At 37.6% G+C, this 18,900-nt stretch overlaps 1 protein-coding gene across 2 annotated transcripts in view; it reads right to left on the bottom strand.

The window, feature by feature from the left end:
• Positions 1 to 18,900, bottom strand: part of TENM3 (teneurin transmembrane protein 3) — a 419,680-nt gene that overhangs the window by 76,245 nt on the left and 324,535 nt on the right. For both annotated transcript variants that reach the window (XM_058837712.1, XM_058837711.1), the window contains exons 12-16: positions 12,872 to 13,082; positions 12,246 to 12,347; positions 11,906 to 12,100; positions 10,371 to 10,571; positions 7,267 to 7,452 (exon numbers count right to left, since the gene is read on the bottom strand). In XM_058837712.1, coding sequence (XP_058693695.1) covers positions 7,267 to 7,452; positions 10,371 to 10,571; positions 11,906 to 12,100; positions 12,246 to 12,347; positions 12,872 to 13,082 — 895 coding nt within the window. The remainder of the gene's footprint in view (positions 1 to 7,266; positions 7,453 to 10,370; positions 10,572 to 11,905; positions 12,101 to 12,245; positions 12,348 to 12,871; positions 13,083 to 18,900) is intronic.

Genomic DNA, 18,900 nt, shown 5'->3' with positions numbered 1-18,900 from the left:
AAACTTGTGAAGACCTGCCTCACATACAGGTAAAAACCTGACACATTGAGAACTGCATGAAAGATAAAGTTAGCTTAAAAGCACATTAGGGCATGGATCAGGATGGAAAGCATTTTTGTTTCCATCTTTCTCCCTGACTGAAAGTATTTATGGAATGTGGTTTGACCAGCATACAACAATACAATGTACAAAAGCACTTACTCTCTGACCACTTCAGCTCAAACAAGCTGCGCAACACAACACGCTTTAAAATTCTTCACTCAGAGGATTCTGATGCTTTCTGAAAATGTGCCTAACTTGAACTTCACATGTGGTCCTCATTTAAATGCAAATTAACCAATTAGCAATTTAAAGTATGCTAACAGTTAATTCGTATTTGAGATACTTGGTCTTGAAATGTGTTAAGGCCTGACCAATAACTCACTTTTTTTCACAGTCCCAAAAATGTGTGCTCTATCTTAAATTCACCTGGTAATTGAGTATTTTTATGGTTACCAAATGTACAAATATTTGGCATATTCAAAACTTGGCCTGGCAAATTAATAACATGCCCTTCAGGCACAGGAAATACAAAACTGCAATTTGTTTCAATTTTCATTAAATCATATTAAACTGTGATTATCAGTCCTCTGGATGCCAAAAAGTCATCATTTCTTCCTCGTAGGCTTTTTGCATTGAGGGTATAGGTAAAAATATTGTAAAATCCCAGCTACAAAGCAGTCAGGTGTTTTGAAACTAGGATTTCACTCACAATACTGTGGTGAACTAATTGATACAGGATATAATTAGTTTTGAATAATTGATTGATTTTATCTGATAAAAACTGTTTGAATGCCAAAGGTCATACCTTCATTCAGATACAATCTTATTTTTAAGATGAAACTTGTATTCGGGTATGATTCCACGAACCCATAACTAAAGGAAAACATAATTTAGGAATTTTGATAATTAGAGAATATATTCATACAGAAGTAATTATGAAAACTAGAGGGACAAAAATTTTCAAAAGAATCTTAAAATTTATGAAAAATTCCTGTGCAGGCATTAAGGTACAATAAGTAAGTGACGCATTAAACCTCTCTGAAATGTGAATATTGTCAGGAATTTAAACTTCCGAGAAAAGTGAGCCATGCTTGGCAATTAGCATCAGCACTGAAATGACAGTGGGCATCATAATACTGGTTATCTGTGCTGCTAATGTGCAAACACAGAGAAGATAGATCAAGCCCTCAAACTGGTTCGTGACTTACTCTGTCAAGCCCACGTGTCAAAAATGTATAGTGTAATGATATATAGCCATATCAAGTTTTCTATAAGCATTTTGTTTAATTAACTGCAGGAACACATTTGTCTTTACTTGCTCTCTGATCTTATAGAGAGATAAAGTATCATTTCCCTGCAGTCATATTTGAAATCTGTAGTATAAGGAGCCCTAAGCTAAACACGTGCTGAAGAGAACAGGTGCAGGCCATGCAACTTATTGGAGGAGATTGTGCCTCAGCATTCCTCAACTCTTGCTGTACTTCTGTGCTTATGCTGATCTGATCGTGGTCACATGGAGAACCAGCACACTGATGGCTTTGTGTTTGTCCCCAGTCAGAAAACCATTTTAATCAGTCACCAGAACAGTCTGTGCTAACAGAAACACTTATGGGAAAGTGCTCTAGACTTATTTTTTTTCATAATTCTGCATATCTAAACCAGATGACATTCCTGATTTTCTGGCTAAAATAAATGAAACTAGAAATTCCTTGCTGAGGAAAACTTATTCTTTTGGTTTGATTGATTTGAAGGTCATGCTACTGTATTTCATGCAAAGAAAAATGTTCAAATAAATAATTTGCTGTTCCTAGTTATTTTTTTTTCTCAACTAAATTTTAGGGGAAATTCTTATAAAATAAACCAGTTATATCCCAGTTTTCACTGGGATATAAACATAAGCTGCACACTTCTCAGTGAACCACCACTGGCTTTGATTTTCAGTTCTGCATACCAGGTAAAGCAGCCTCATGTGGCACTCAAAAGTAGCATGGAAGTGCTATGATGTTAACTTTAGCTCTCCTGAGGGATTAATATGAATGCTTAATGGCATTAATCCACATTTAGCTCATTTATGTTTCATGATATGCTTTCCATGCATACATATACAAATATTAATTTTGGATTGAAAGATAATCATTCAACATGATAACAATTAAACAGCTGTAACCTGTCTTGTGTTAAGTAATGGAGCTGCAGGCAAGCTTTATAAACAGATGGTCTTACCCACCCATGCTTAATGTTAAAGACTTTTAAAAAAGAGGTGTTGACAATTCTGAACAAGAAGGCATAGTTTTAATGCAAATTGGTAAATTTGCAATTTAGATTATGCAAAAACTAATTTAGTCTATAGAAAAAATTAGGCTGCATTGTAAAAGTGAGTTGTTACATAGCTCATCGATATAGCAGGTTCCCCACCAACATAATTATTTACTAATTTCATTCAGCTAACAGAGTTTAATGGAAAAGCAGCTGGAAAAGTATTCATATTTATGGGCTTCCTATGACAGTTACCTAATATAGTCATGGTACATGACAGTTATATCACAAAAAATAATAGACTTTCTGAAATAATATCTGTTCCAATCCCGCAAAACAACTCTCAGACAGGAGAGGGTCACTGAAGTCATTGCAAGCCGGGACAGAAAGGATACCAAAACATACTTTATCACAACTCTGTTAGGAAAACTTAATTACAGAGCAAATTTTCATCCAGGCTATCACCTGGGCACCAGCTGTACATCTGCTATCTTGTTTTTGCGCATCATTGAGATGCAGGTTGAGCTTCAAGAAATAATATATGGATGCTCACCTCAGACCCATGAATGCCACTTGCAGACCAAATAAACAACTAACAGGTGATTTTCCACAGCTCTGCAGTGAACTGTTGATTTAACCTGTTCTCATGGGGATACAGGAAATTGTAAAACATTACATTAAAACATTTTGGCAGTGATTGCTGTGACAGGACAAGAGGTAATGGTTTTAAAGTAAAAGAGGGTAGATTCAAGCTAGACTTAAGGAAGAAGTTTTGTTCAATGAGGTGGTGAAACACTAGAACAAGTTGCCCATAGAGGTGGTGAATGCCCTAGAAACATTCAAGGCCAGGTTAGATAAGGCTCTCAGCAAATGAGGATCTGAGCAAATCTAGTTGAAGATGATGCTGCTTACTGCAGAGGGGCTTGACCTCTAAAGATCACTTCCAACCCAAACTATTCCATGATCCTATGACCAACTACAGTACTCCAGAGTGAAGAGATTATAAGCAACTTAGGTGCCTTAAATTATTTAGTTCTTGAAACATACATTGCCTATATTTAGTTCAAACCTCTAAGATGCTCAATAATAGTACCAAGTTTTGAGTTTTGCTAATTCCTATTAGAGTCATTCATCAAAATGCTGAGCATGTACTTATCTCTGAACATCTTCGATATAAATATGTGGAAGTATGCATTCAGAGCAAAGGCAGTGGCTCACAAGTGTGGCTGACATCAGGTGTGGTATGGAAGTTGCAGTACCCTGTGCCAGAGCCATAATGGAACAGTGGATATCAATCTTGTCCACCTTACTATACACATTACCTCAAACAAATAGACCTCCCCGCCTTATTTAGTCTACTCTGTTCTCTATCAAATCAAAGTATATAAAATACATATGTATATTATTTCTCCAATCCAGTCTTGTCATCTTCAGCCTTAGGGAAACCCTGATATTTGACCCAGATAAGCAGACGTCTGAATTTTTTTATGAATAAAAAAAGCACAAACCTTTGCAATCACCTACAATTTTTCTTCCCAATATCTTGAAGTATTGAAATAATTAAAAAAAACCAAAAAACAATGAAATAGGTATCTGACTTAGAGTAATTAGAATTTCCTCTGACTAAATTCTACTTCAATATTTTAAAGTATATGTAAAAATCGGCATAACTCAAGAAGCAACCTAAGATTTAAATGATTTCAGAGAGAAATAAAACTAAGGACCTACCTTGCTTTAATAAGGAGACAGGTTTGGTTTTTGCCTTCATTCTATATTTTAACACATGTCAACTTACAATGCAAACAGTGGGCTAACTGAAAATGAGACTGGACAGATAGTGATCATTTAAGAATACATAAAAACTGTTAGCTGAGGTACAAAATGGTTTTTTGGTACCATTTTGAATGGCATTCATGCTTTACAAAAATACCATAAATTCTTTGATCAAATGAGTTATGAATTCAGATGATTCAGTATATATTCCAGTTAGTGCCTCTGTGAGTAATGCATACACATCTGCTCCGTTTTGCATATCCAGACAGAGATCTGGAGGTCTATTCCTTTCCCAGAAAGTGAGTAAAGTGAATTGCCCTTAAGATTTACAGTTTCTTTGGAATATTCCTTTCTCAAAGAAGCTGTTAATTTTGGCTGTTGCACTTCATAGGGCTTCCAGCTAATAGCTGCAACAAAGAAACACATTTGCATTTCTAAAATACTTCACAGTACTGAAGCTAAATGGTTAATGACTTTTAGAAATAAGAAGGGTTCAATTGTTTATTTTTAGACATAAAAAGGGAGAGTGAGTAGGAGTCTTTCATACACATAACACAGATTATGCAAATATTCTGCTACTAAGTAGAGAGTTGTAAATAGCATAAAATGCCTGGGTTACAAATGGAGGTTGACAATAAAAAATTGATTTGCACAGAGAACATTCTGAAGTCCCTTGTGTTTTGAAATTTATTGCTCAGAAAGAGCTACTACCTACTGTAGGGTAGATGATAGAAAAGCGAATTGACTCTTCATCTGCCAAGCTAAGGAGGCAGGAATTTTTCCCCCACTAAGTTGAAATATTGTTGGAAATGAGAAATAAAGTGACCTGGCTTCTCTGTAATGTGGGGCTCCTGAAGAAAACAGCTCTGAAATAATAAATGTAACAGCAGGCTAAAGCCTGCACCTCATTACTTGCCTTGGAGGCTGTAAGGGCAATATAAACAAATCAAACTATCTTTACAGCTGCAGCCACAAAGTAAACACCCATTTAACAAATAAACAGGTGGGAAGACAGACCTGCTTGCCCAGTGCTGAGGAAAAACTTGTTTGTGCTTAATATGTTGGAAAAATTGTTCAAGAGCAGTTCATCCGTGTATAACTACAACCCTTGAAATGCTGCCAAGGTCAGCAAGACCAACAGCAGAGTGATCTGCTGAGCAATCGCTCGTTGGCAAGTTAAAGCAGTCAAGGGAAAGGCTTTATCCTACTTCTAAATATTTACTTTCTTTTATTGTTCAGAAAGCAGTCCTCTCTGCACCTCTCCACTCTCTTTGTCAGCATGTTTTCTGAAAGCTCCTCGAAAACGTTAACCCTATTGATTCTCCCTGCAATTCTGCACATGCATCTTGATTACCTCTCCCTCATAAGTTTGAGCAATTTCATTAGTAAATAACAAGAACCCCAAACCAACCAACCAACCAACCAACCAAATACATTTTAAAAATCAATTGTGATTGCTGTAAAAAATAATTCTCAAGTCAATCTTATTACTTTCACACCTGGCTCCCTTCTAAAAAAGAAAACCTTGCCTCATCTTCTGGGTACAATGATGCGCGTATTAACTGATACAGCTGCAACAGCCCCTCATCTTCCCTGTCCTCAAAGCTCTTACCACTGCTTCTCGCAAGCACCAAGTACAGCACCATCACCTGCCCCTCAGCCAGGGCTGCAAAATACCTGAGTGCACAGCTTGAGTTTTGCTCTTTTCTAGATACTCATGTCCCTGTTACAGCTTAGCTGTGCTAACACATTCAGAGTTAGAGCCCTGCCAAAACTTCCAAGAAAGTTAAAATTCTCCAGGCTCTTTTTAGCTTGTGGCAAAAGCAAATCATGCTACATTCATATCAATCAGCTCCACTGCAGTTAGACTTACTGTCCTATCCTGTTGCTTCAGCTTCATCACCTCTTTTAACTATCTCTCCTTCATCTATCCAAACACAGAACTATGTGGAGTTTTTTACTTATTGGACTTTTTTTTATTATTCAGATTATCCATGATTTCCTCATCATTCAGTGTTATGTTTGCCTTTGTCTGACCTGTGGCTACCTCTTTTGTTGCCAATTCAATCCACCTCAAAGTGCTTAGCCATGATGCTTCTCATACTTGGGAGATGTGCCCCATAAATACTTCAGTCACATGGTTACTCCTGTCACAGCCTCTAATGAGCTTCATGCAATGCTCTCCACTCACCAAAGTACAAACCAATCATCTCTTACATGTTAGACCATTGCCAGCTCCTTTGCCTGTGCTTCCTACCTGTTGTCATGCAGAAGTTTTTCTGGGGTTCTGTTGAGATAAAAATTGTTTGGATAGGACTCTTCTCCACTGTTACAGACCTGCAGCATCTTGCACAAAGGGGAATTAGCGTGGAAGGGAATTTCTTAGCACTACAACTCCATGTTTTCTTTGTCCACCTATTTACATCCATGATTTCTCATGCTAGCTCTCTGTCAAAGTCTGTGTAGCAGAGAAGGATATTCTGCTCTATATGGGACATATAGACTGTAATAACAGGATAAGAAAAGCTCCATTTGGATAATGGTATAGTAACCTCCAAAGGTTTTCAGGCACTAGAACTAACTTGGTTACAGAAACACAGAAGTTGTAATAAGGATGGCTTCTTCTCAACCAGCTGTAATCATCTGCTGTTACATTATTAATACATAAGAAATTTGATAGTATTCTAAAATAGAACATTATGTTGACAAGAAGATAATTTTGGGCAGTTAGATCACATTTATCACATGGTAGAAGTGACATTTTTATGTAGGCAAGTCCCTTTTTAGTGCTTCATCTCCTTAAAATAGAAAAAAAAGAAAGAAAAACAATAGGAAGCTTCATTTCCAAAAGACATAAAGCTATCAGATAAAAATAGAAAAGCACAAATCAAATAGTATATTTACCGTTTAAAATACAAGTTACCTCCCCCTCGGTGAAAGGTAGTTAGAGGGAAAAGATTGAAGAGGAAATTCTTCCACCTTCTTTTCATGGCAAACTAGGTATGAAGAACTGATGAACCATTATATACCCATTTCCTTTCATAAAATACCAACTCTTTTTTACAGACTGACACATGCAAATATTCTGCTTGAAGAAACATTCTTCAAAGCATTACACTTCTTATTCAGACGTGGCCAGCAGCGCCAGCTGTTTGAATTTTGCAGCGAGGACAGGATAAAGCATAGGCAGCCTACCAATGGTACAGTGCTCTCCGTTCCATCCCTGGCTACATTCACACTTGCCGTCCTTACAGGTGCCGTGCTCGGTGCAGCGGGGGTGGCAGGCCCGCTGGTTGCAGGCTGCGCCCGTCCAGCCCTCCTCGCAGCGACACGTGCCGCCCATGCACACGCCATGCGTGCCACAGTCCGCCGAACAGATTTCTGCAGAGAAAGGGAGGCGGCAAGAACAGGGGAGAGAGAGGGAATATGTTCATTATAAGCGCTAAATTTTAATTCAACATGTGAAGAATAAGAAAGGCAAAATCTTTGAAAGTTAAATCAAAGGAATTTACTGTGAAAGACATTTTCAGGTAAGATTCAACAGAATAGAGAGCACAGAGCTTTATCTGTTTGCTAATGCTCTTTTAGTCGGCCAGCAGACTTTAGCGATGTTTAAGTGTTCACAGCTCTTTTGATAGATTGAAGTAATTTTCAAGCATGCTTCTTTGTGGTCACATATGTCTTAAGAGTAACCTTTTGTATCTTACATTATATGGCACACAGACCTACCAGAAGTTACACTGTACTCACAGTGACAAAATGTAACATGTACCTATATCACTGTCTCTTGTGAATGAAAATCTAGTATGACGAAGTTCAAATTAGCAAGGGTTCCTCTCCATACTCTTCTCCCTTCTTTCTTTCAAAGTTAAAATGTGCCATTTCTGACACAGTTTTCGTTATAAAGAATCAGCCTTAGTGAGACAAATTAGCACTATGCTGACACACTGACACATCTGTAAAGTATAAAAGATCATTTTACTCTTTTACTTTCAATAAATTTGTATCAGTGACAGCTATGAACAGTCTGGTTTCAATAATACTTTGTTAAAAAATAAATCAACATACAGCAATTTAACTTGTCATTTACATATAGTAACAGGATCTTGTATCTGATAGAATAATTGAAAAATACGTTAACAGACAAAGGTAGTCAGAGGCCAAACAACACATATTAACTCTCAGCTAGTACAAGATGATAATTTACACTGCTAGATTTTGCATTTACCATTCTGGTTCATTTATTCAGACTCCAGCAAACTTTACTTTTGCTAAGCACAAAACAGAAAAACAAAGAGATACAATACAGCCTGAGGGACTTGTTTAGTTCCTTGGCATACAGCTGGCTGTAGCCATGTGTGGTTCATAGAAATGCTATATTTAGGGTTTTGGTTTTTTTTTTTTTAAAGGCAGCAAGTAGTTCAGTAATAAAAGATCAAAATTATTTTTAACAGCAAAAGAAACTTGCATTCAGTACAAGAAAGGTTTCCAGTTTCCTGATCAACAGTGTTTTTCTCCCTGCTGTCTCAAAGCACTGTAGAACATTAAACACAGTATCAAGGAGCTGTGACATTTCCCGTAAGAAACAGCCCAAAACCTTTATGGAGAAAGACAGCTGTAATTTCCTCCTCCTTTCCCCCTCACCAACTATATAGCATTTTATATCTACTTTGAATTAAATTTTTGATTAAAAGATGCAAGATGGTTTGATTAACTTCAGAGTCACAAAACATCACTGCAGCTCTGAGAAAGAAAGGTTTATTTCTCTTCAATCTAATCAATTTTTCATTAGGGTGAAGGTGTTTATCAGCTTTTACCACACTAGCTTTGAGCAAGGTGCGTCAATCTTTGTAATGAATTTATTAATTAGAGTTAATTTAATTGAAGTGGAATTGAAGGGCTAATTAATGGACAAACTGCTGATGAAGATAGAGGAAAGCTCTGCTGATTTCAAACCTATAAAACCCTCTGATGGAAATAACTCATTCTTTTCTTCATCTAACAGCTTAACAACATGTTTATGGGTAAGGTTTACTTTTTTAGTGTACTCCTCTGAAGGTCATTTTGTACAGTTTCAGCAAATAATCTCTGAATGCTCTTACAAACATTCTTCTGTGAGTCTGACACACTTCAGATATTGGAGATCAGAAACATTTTATGTTATTTTAATGACAAATTATTCCATGAAACATAAGTAAAAGATGGAGCATAACTGGTCATCAAAAGAAGCACAGAGGATGTGTCAGTAAACAGGGGATCCATGTTTTGCCTAAAAACTAGACAGGGTCTAACACAAATAACCAGTTTTAGTGCTAGAAACAGAAAAGGATTTTTCCTTCTGAAAAAATTTCACAGAAGACAACATTTTCTTCTCTTTGTCACTTTTCCTTACATGTTTGGAACTCTATCACTCTCGTATGCATAAACCATTATGAAGTATCACAGATCCTGGTCAGGAAGTACATTTGTTTTAAAAAGATGGTTTTTCATGAAAAAGTTATATTTATTCATAAGCTGGCACAAACCCAGCTAGCCCATGTGTTCAGTTTTCATTAACAAAATGTCTGAGTTCTTAGATGAACTGGTATACGCAAATACATGTCTCACAGTTAGACATGATTTCTTTTTTGATATGTGGCTACCAAAGATTCTAAAAACTCATATTTGTCAAAAAGCAGCTGTCATACTTTATAAATATTTAGATTCTGCTCTCTGCGCTAGTACCTCCAGTTTTCTCCTTTTGTTTCTAAGCTCAGATGATGGTTTTAATAAGCACAGTTCCATATTTCAAGAAATTCCTCTGCTTCTTCACTCCTACCAACTCCTTCTACCCTGGCAGCCTGCACCCTGCCTTGAAAGCTGTTTAAGACTCATTCTTGCTTTCCCTTTGCTTTCAAACTTGAAGGCTATCTGTTTTTCAGGAAAATTACCTCAAATTATCTGGGGAGATTCTTAAAATGTGAATGTCCCTGGCTTCACTAGTGTAATTTTAAGTTCCTAAGTAGATGTATTAGGAAATACCCATATCATGCAAAGAAACATTCTGAACTAGCTTGCGAAATACCCAAAGTTACCAGATAAAGGATATTAGCTAAAAGATACAAACAAATACATAGGTTTTCAAATCCCTCAAACTCATCAATTATTTTGAACCTTTGAATCAATTTACAGTTCATGCTGAAGTCAACTCAATGTGATCAATCAGCTCAGCAGGTCAGGTCCTAACACAATAATGTCGTTAAAATGCTGCTATTCAAGACATCAACATTTTATAAAATGTCAGTGCTTTTAACACTTACCATTGGAGCAATCTGGACCTGTCCAGTTGGGATCACAGGTGCAGCTACCACTCTCTTGAAGGTAGGTGCCATGACCAGAGCACTGGTCAGAGCACATTGTCTTCAGGATTTCACAGTTGTTGCCACCCCAGCCCGGGTTGCAGTGGCACTCACCGTGGATGCACACACCGTGGCTGGAGCAGGCTGGGTCCAAGCAATCCGCTGCAGGGAGATGAGAAAGATCAGCTTAAACCTGTCAATCCTAACAACAGTAATCAACCCATAGGTGCTAATGGCACCTTTGGGCTTAATTCACATTTCAAAACCTTATTAAATAGGCAGCATTGCATATACCTTGAAAGTAAATATTAGTAGGCTGAAGCTGAGAAGTTCACCTTTCTTTCATTGCAATGAATGAGGAAAAGATGGAATGGACTAAGATCTCTTTGTGCCAGCCTCCCTTCTCTGGCTACAAAGTAAATCACTCTCTGTCCTCACTTCTTGCATAGAAGCAATTTTCCTTGCTACAACACCTCCCTTTCACATCACCTTCTGATCCTGTAAATTTTGTGCATGCACATAACTGACATCAAGACAATTACAGGTTACTGCTGAATCAATGGAGAATCTTTACAGGTTTGCTCATTTTTCTGAATTACAGCAAGATTGGCTTTGGGTCTTGGGCAACTCATCTTGACTCTGCCTAATCATAATGTAGTAAGTGTTGGACTCTCTGCAGCACTATTCCCTGGTACAACTGAACCAATCCACTGTTACATAGTTTTGACAGCTGTATAAGACCCCCAGATTGTTTCAGAAATGAATGAGTTGCATTCTGTCTATCTGTCTTAATTCACTTGTGCTTTAGATTATGAGATTTAATTTAGCAATTTGACTCAGTAAGATGTTACACTTGTAGGGTCAATGGTCTGAAAATTTAATTCCAGAGACTTAATTGCATTACTTCGTATGTGGAGATCAATAAAATCAATTTGTGTGGGGAAGAAAATAGCAGTTTTTACTCCCTAAAAAAAATAGAATGGAAAATGAACTGCATTTTGCAGCACACCAGAATAAATATTATTATGCACATCTCTGGAATACAAGAATAATGCATCATTTTCCCCCCTGATGCATTTGAAACAGCACTTTCCACAATCTAGTCAGTGGAAGCAAATACTAACAAATGCAATAAATTAACAATTACTCTATATTTGGAAAATTCAGTAAGAATTCCTACATATGTGTTTCATGTGCTTTCTTCTTAGCTGACTTCAGCCAGACAAAACCCAAATATACTGGCAAACAAAAAGATTACATGCATGATACTTTGAATTTTCCCACTGCTTACTTGAGAATAAATAGAGTTCAATAACTCTGTAGAATTCAGTGATACTAGTGATTCCAAAACTTGATTTGTAATATTGTAAAACGATTTTTGAAGAAACGGGGTTAGTGCATAACATCTAAATCTAGAGAAATTCATAGAGCTGAATGAGCCAGCTGTTAACCTGACCGACAACAGCTGGCGCTGGCATAAATATTTACGCATTTACCTTCTTCACAGTTTTCTCCTTTGTACCCAGAGTTGCAGGCACAAGAGCCCATGATGCAAATGCCCCGTCCCCCACACTGGGGATCGATGCACTGACTCGTAGGCACGTCACACTCGGTGCCCTTCCAGCCACTGTAACACAGGCAGCGTCCTTTGGAGTACTGCCCATTGCCACTGCACAGCACCGGGCAGGCTGCTGTGAAACAGAACACAGCAGAACAATCAAAGTAAAGATCTTCACCAAAGCTTTATAAAGAAGAACATCTGAGATGCTGCTTTTCTGATGGATTTGTCTTCATGCTTGCTTAAACTGACTTGAGAAAAGCATTGGGTTGATTTACCTCTGGAACAATCAGGGCCCAGAAACCCAGGAAAACAATGGCAGGATCCAGAAACACATTCACCATTACCATGGCAATTTCGGGGGCATTCCACCACAGACTCTAAAAGGAAAAAGAGAAGGATAATTCACAGGTGCCCACTGCGTGAAGTACCTTTCATTTGAACCACTACTAACTGGCAGCTTGTTCTCTCCCGGGGAAGTGTTTACATTTGTTTTGTTTGAAGAGCAGGAACAGCTGTGATTTCCTACTGCTGATGCCCCCAGTATCTTAGAACCATACATTCCAACAAAAAGGCTAAAATTATAAGTGTAAAACTATATAAGCTCCATACTTAAAATCTAGTCCTGTGCCATTTAACAAATACTTCAAAACAGCATCCTCCTTTCAAGCACTGTTTCACCTGAAGTATTTATGCCTTACACTAAGAAATTAAAACTCTTAAGCCTTAGATCGAGAAATTGAAACATATACTCTGTTTTATTCTGAGTAGCAAAAGAAACACATAAATGGAAAACCTGCAAAAAACAAAGTCAGATCATTTAACTACGAAAACCTATCTATGAATTCCTAAAAAACCTGACCTCAAGCTAGCATTTTGTAAAAGCTTTAAAGATTATGCTTACCTATAATTATGGTATTAAAAGACACCTGCTCTGCATTTTTCCCATCATTATAAAAGGCCAGGTGCCAGATGCCAGAATCCAAATACTGGATAAAACCTGCCTCGTGGAGACTGACAGACCTCGCCTGCCGTCCTGCTCGCTCCGACTCCAGCAGGTTGCGTTGCTCCCTTGCAATCAGCCGGCTGCCATCCAGGAGCTCCACAAAGTCATACTGCAAAGAAGCACAGACGGGAGCTTGACAAGTCATGGGATGACCGTGGCACCACCCTGACAGTATGCTTATATTTAGACCAAGAGTTTTCTTTTGGAGCAGGGAAACAGCAGGAGCTGAAAACAATCCTTTCTAATTTCTTTGCTCTTTGCTAAGCATTCAAACAAAATAACCAACTAGTTCTCATGTTTATTAGAATGACTTTTTCAGTAGAAAGTGGCCAATGAACCCATTACATAGTAGGGGAAGAAAATAGCAATTGAAATGAGTCTGCAGTCATGACTGGCACCTTAATTACAGGTGAGAGCTATTTTCAAACTGTGTTACATACATATGGGCTAATAATAATATCCAATAATAAATAATCCAATAATCTACTTTTCTTCATTTAATTTCAGATGAAGGATTAACTGCTCAATCCCCCTTTTGTACAGCCTGGAATTCTGGAGGAAGGAGAGCAAGAGCTTTACTTCCTATCACAGAAGCTCAAAACAGGTGATGGAAAGTAGAAAACATTGGAACTATCAAAAATGACAAACTGACCAAGCCCTATGGTACTTCAGGTCAATGGACAGCACATACTGTATTTTAACAACTATCACAAGGCTTGGAAAAATGTAGCAGCATCTCCGCTTTTAAAATAAGCAAACTCACAACACAAGTTTTTATGCATGCTATGCATGTTTATGCACCTTAACTAGGGCTAACGGCACCTGGAGGAATAAAACTGCTCCAGGCTCTACACTGATTTTACACTATCTGGAGTCTGTTCTCATGGTTTGAAAGTTGTCTTCTGCATGCTGAACATGTAAAGATCAATATGTATAGAGCAAAATTAAACAGGTAGGAAAATTAAAGAAAATTTTTGCTTGTGGTAGAGGGTCTCTGCTTTTACTTAAGACTGTTCAAAGTTTCACTTCTACTGTGACACATGTTTATCATATGAAGTGAACTGTAGCACATAAACCATCAATCTTTCCACATGCTGAAGATCTCTCTGAAATGAAATTACATCCAGGGCCTATTCAATTAAAGGCCAGCATGTGGAACCACTGATTCACCTGAGCTGGGATAAGATCTGTTCCTAGGACCAGAGGATCAGTGATTTTACACCATGACTTGTGACCTTCAGAAAGTGCTCCTGGGACAAAAGAAAATATGATAGCCTCTGTCCTGAAACAAGGGTTTAAGTACTTATGTTATATTCTTTAAATTCACTGGTGCTCCTCCCCAGTCATCAGAATCATCTTCCCACCAGCCAGGATGTGAAAGACATGCATAGTTAATATGACTCTATCAATACCTGAGACACTTTTCTAGCTATGTCTGAATGAGCAGAATAGAACATAATGTGATTAGAATGCGCAGAAGCCGGTACCTCAGCAGGTTTGTATATGCTGCACCACATGGAAACTAATGCAATTGTTTTGGGAGAACAATTATTCAAAACTGTTCAACACTCTCATTTGTCAGAGAATTAAATATTTATCTTATTTTGTGAGAGAGAGAAAAACAATTTTGGCTTTTTTTCACTCCTTCCTCTCTGGTGGTTTTAATATTTTTGAAAAGGGAAGGCTCAGGGAGCTCTGAGTTTTAGAAGGTCATACATAGAAATTAATTATGACTTAGTAATTTGTATATGGCAAGAGACCACTTTTGTAGAAGGACAATTTCAGGTTAAAATTGTATTTTTGATACAGAAACAAGTGGTTACACCATTTGATTGGCCACTAATGGCTGACAAGCACAGTACAATTCACTATTTTGTATCTGTAATGTAATAAGGACATATGCTGTTATCAGAATACCATTTTAGACTACACTTAAAAAGCCATACAGAGGGGAATTTAAAATTCATTCTGTCCCCCAGCAAAAAACAATAATTGATTTTAACTAACCCTTTTAGAGGATGCTTTTTTATATTTGGGACATGGTAACAAAAACAGACTGGAAAAATCTTCATAAGCATAACCATACCAATTTTATTTTCCTCCTATGAGGATAAATTTCCTTTATATTGAGTGATGTGATGATTTGTCCTACTATTCCATACAGTTTTGCTTTAAAACAAAGCCTCTTTTTTATTCTTAAAAGTCTCTTTAAATAAACATATTGATTCTCTGGGTGCAATGGAACTGACATTTTTAGAAAGTGTCACAAAGACTTTCAGGCTTGCATTGATTGGGTTTTGAATGGACAGCCACCGTCAATTATTTCTGGTTGATTTATTTATGATTCCCCAGAAAGAAAACTATGCATCTCAGATCAGTCTGTGACACACAAATAGTAGCTGTGTTTGAGATTAATTTTAGCACCTAAAAACAATACAGCAAAGCAACCAAAAATTCTGTCCTGAATACATCAAACCATTTCCTACATGCTATATCCCTATTGTTTTGGATTATGGGACTGAACAAGAGTTAAATTTTCTGCATTCTGTTACTGTTTAATAATAGAATTCTAAGCAATTGATAGTAAGAGTTTATATATAATTCATCCTATTACAAGACAAGGGTGCAAACTAAAACTTCTTGACATCTCTCCCAAGCTTATTTCTATCATACTTTTATTATGTCCCCTGCAATGGTAGGATAATTGGTACCACAGGTTGTACAGTTAGAGACAGATATTGACTACAGTGTCCTCTTCATCGCTGTCAGGTTTTAACTGGGTACAAAAAAGAGGTGGAGAAACAGGCAAAGGGTACAGGAGAGAAGTGGAGAACAAGGTGGCAAATGAACAAGTTGGCAAATATAAGAAGTAAGTTTTGCATTACAGTCAAAGGTGACAGTGGAGAGGAGGCAGACGTTGGAAGAAATACTGAAGGAGTAAGGAGCGAGCTAAAGAAAATTGTGCTGTGTGGTTACACGTGTAGGGTATCACAGGCATAGGAGCAAGAAGGACAGGTGACAAGGTAACTTTACAAATGCTGGCAGAGTGCAAGAAGTAATGAGTTCTCTATTATTTAATGTGAGATCTGAAAATTCAAATACTGACGTTTGAGAAACAAGCAGCAGTTGCTCATTTGCATAAATTTTGTTATTAGCACTTGTCATTCTGTGTGACTAGAAGATAAGGGCAGATAGGATTCAAAAGACACAGACACGAAGTGATATATGTGAGCGAGATCCTACTTTTCAAAGTCCTCATGAAACAACCCTAGCTTTACACATCCAGAGATGGGCTCTGAGCCAACTTTTGTCATTATAGGATGAGATCTTTGAGCTATGGTAGACAGATTATGGAAATACAAGCTCGATAATTTAAAAGGAAAAAAAGCAGACCTCATTAAGGCATTGAATGAAACCATCATAGTAAAACAGCTTTTATATTCTGTGCTGTTCTGGTCTCCACACCTTGGAAAGGCTGCATTTGAACTGGAGAACATTCAGAAACGGATGTCCAAAGGACTGAAAAAGCTTTCATAAAAAGAATTATAAAATAGACTGGAAAAAATACAACTCACTGATAACACTAGAGATCCATAAATCCAGGGTAGCATGGAGAAGAAATGAATGAGAAATTCTGCCCTGCCTCTTCCAAAACACTACCAACAGTGTGTAAAACAAAAGCTACTGTCTCAAAACACACTGAGGAGTACAGTGTGAGATGTGTAGTTAAGCCCTGCTGCAAAAGTCACAGCTAAAAGCTTCCATAGATTCAAAGGTGACTATGCAAATTCACAGGAAAAAAGAATCTGTCAAAGATTTGTAGAGAAATCAAAGACAGCATATTTCACTCAGCAGAGTCCTTCAGTGTAGCACGCTGGGCCCAGATGGTCTGGCCGGGTGCTAGCTCGGAGATAATCAGTGTGAGGTCTGAGGGTGGCAGCAATAAAGAGGGACAGGAATGAATGTGTGACCCGAAAAATATAAGCAAAATAACAGACACGGAATCCAAACAGCATATGGGGATGCACACAAAAGGCCAGGGTCAAGGGTGTTACAATAATTTATATAACATAGGTTAGGGGTGGAGTTTGAGGGGAAGGAACCGATAAGAATTGGGGACTGGGAATATGTAAATTAATGTGACAAAATTTAACCAGTAATAACAAAGAAACCATAGAACATTCTAGCACGATTACCATATAGCTACTCAGGGGGTCTTGTGGGTAAGCTTTTCCTCACCCCAAATACAGGATATCCTTCTTTTCAGGGCCTGGGGCAAAGTCCCTTATCAACCCCTTGCCCTGATGGACTCCAACACTTCAGTCTTAAAACTCTGGAGGCCAAAAGCATATTGTGGGAGGAATAACTATGGATACTATCATGCTGCTTTATTGATCTCTCTGTCTGCTCATGGCCACTATCACAGACATAAGGCTAGATGGGCTGTTGACCAAACTCAGCAAAGATATTCATGTGTTTGTCTGCTATGTTCCCGTGACACTTGGAGCCACATGAGTAGAGCTGCCTTGTCTAATGGACAGGATGGAAGTGAAGGATGGAAGTGGAATGAAAGGATGCAGTGAAGCCACCATCAGCTGTTAGTCTGCCCCTATTAACTATGCCCAGCTTGCAATTAGGAACTTTTGTCAGTACAAGCCATAAGAGCTGGGGAAACTAAGAGAGCAATAAATGGACTTATGCTTGCAATCCCCCCAGTGTTCTATTTCATTAGATGTCTTTTTGCCAAAATACCTTATTTTGTTTACATAACCTACTTCAGTTAAATATGTATTTTACCAGGACAAGTTGTGTCTTCATCAAAGTCTTGTGTTAGGAGTTTGTTGGAAAAAGGTCTAAATTGTCAAGATGTCTTTTACTCCATTTTTTTCCCCACATGAAGGAACATGGTTGCAAAGAAAACCCCAAGTGTTTACTGAAACTGCATTTTTAGGAGATTACATATATGCTTTATCATAGGCACTTAACCTGGACATCACTGGGTTCAAGGCCATAAAAACATTCTGATAAACCTGTATCCTTGGGAAGCTTTAGCAGCCTTATAAGTTCACTAGGGCACTGATAAGTAAGCATGCCTAATTTTTCAATGTATCAAGCGTCAGTCAATGGTTTGTAAAAGATACTCTAATAATATACCAGGCAAAAATAGGACAAGAGAGTTTGACCTATATCCTGCGAACAGTATATCCAAAATGCCAAGTACCACTCACATATTAGTCTTTCTGTTGTGTCATACTTAAACAGTAGTAAGAACTTGGAGTCTGTGTAACACAGAGGACAGGGAACAGATTTAGTAGTCTCTGCGTTTTTGGATAAAAAGCACTCCAATTTCACTCTTTTGACAGGATAAGGAATCAAGTAAAGATCATTTTTTTAATAGATGTACTTACTTGCATAACTTCTCATATGAATGCATAGTCTAGATCAGCTTCTTCAGTTTCATTCATTCATGCCACACATGTATTCCCCTAACTCCTGTTATTATGGTTATCATTGAGATGGCATTTGTATTACAAACCCCTATTTCAAATGGCTGATAACTTTCTGAATCAATTTTCTTTACGCTAGAATTTCATGTGGTTGTTGCCAGCCTGAGGGTGGGTGTTCATACGTGAAGGTCTGAAGAAAATCTATTTAATCATTATTATAAAGATCAAACTTTTAAGTAAACATGAGTATACTTCCTGCATTCAGTAAAGTGTTTGTACTTTAATGGAAACGACAAAATGAAGTAAATGCAACATTCCATGACTTTAGCTGCTTTGCTGATCCTTCCTCTGTGGTTTGCGACTGTTAAGTAAGTGTAATAATTATTAATATATTAGTAATATATTTCTATATAGTGCATATTTTAAAAGTTATGCCTGAATAAAAAAAAACACCCAAAAAATTAAATGGTCCAGTAGCAT

The sequence above is a fragment of the Poecile atricapillus genome, chromosome 4 (genome assembly GCF_030490865.1).
Source record: "Poecile atricapillus isolate bPoeAtr1 chromosome 4, bPoeAtr1.hap1, whole genome shotgun sequence".
NCBI classification, from domain to species: domain Eukaryota; kingdom Metazoa; phylum Chordata; class Aves; order Passeriformes; family Paridae; genus Poecile; species Poecile atricapillus.
Note: the sequence above shows the minus strand (reverse complement) of the source record. Positions and strands in the feature narration are given on the sequence as shown.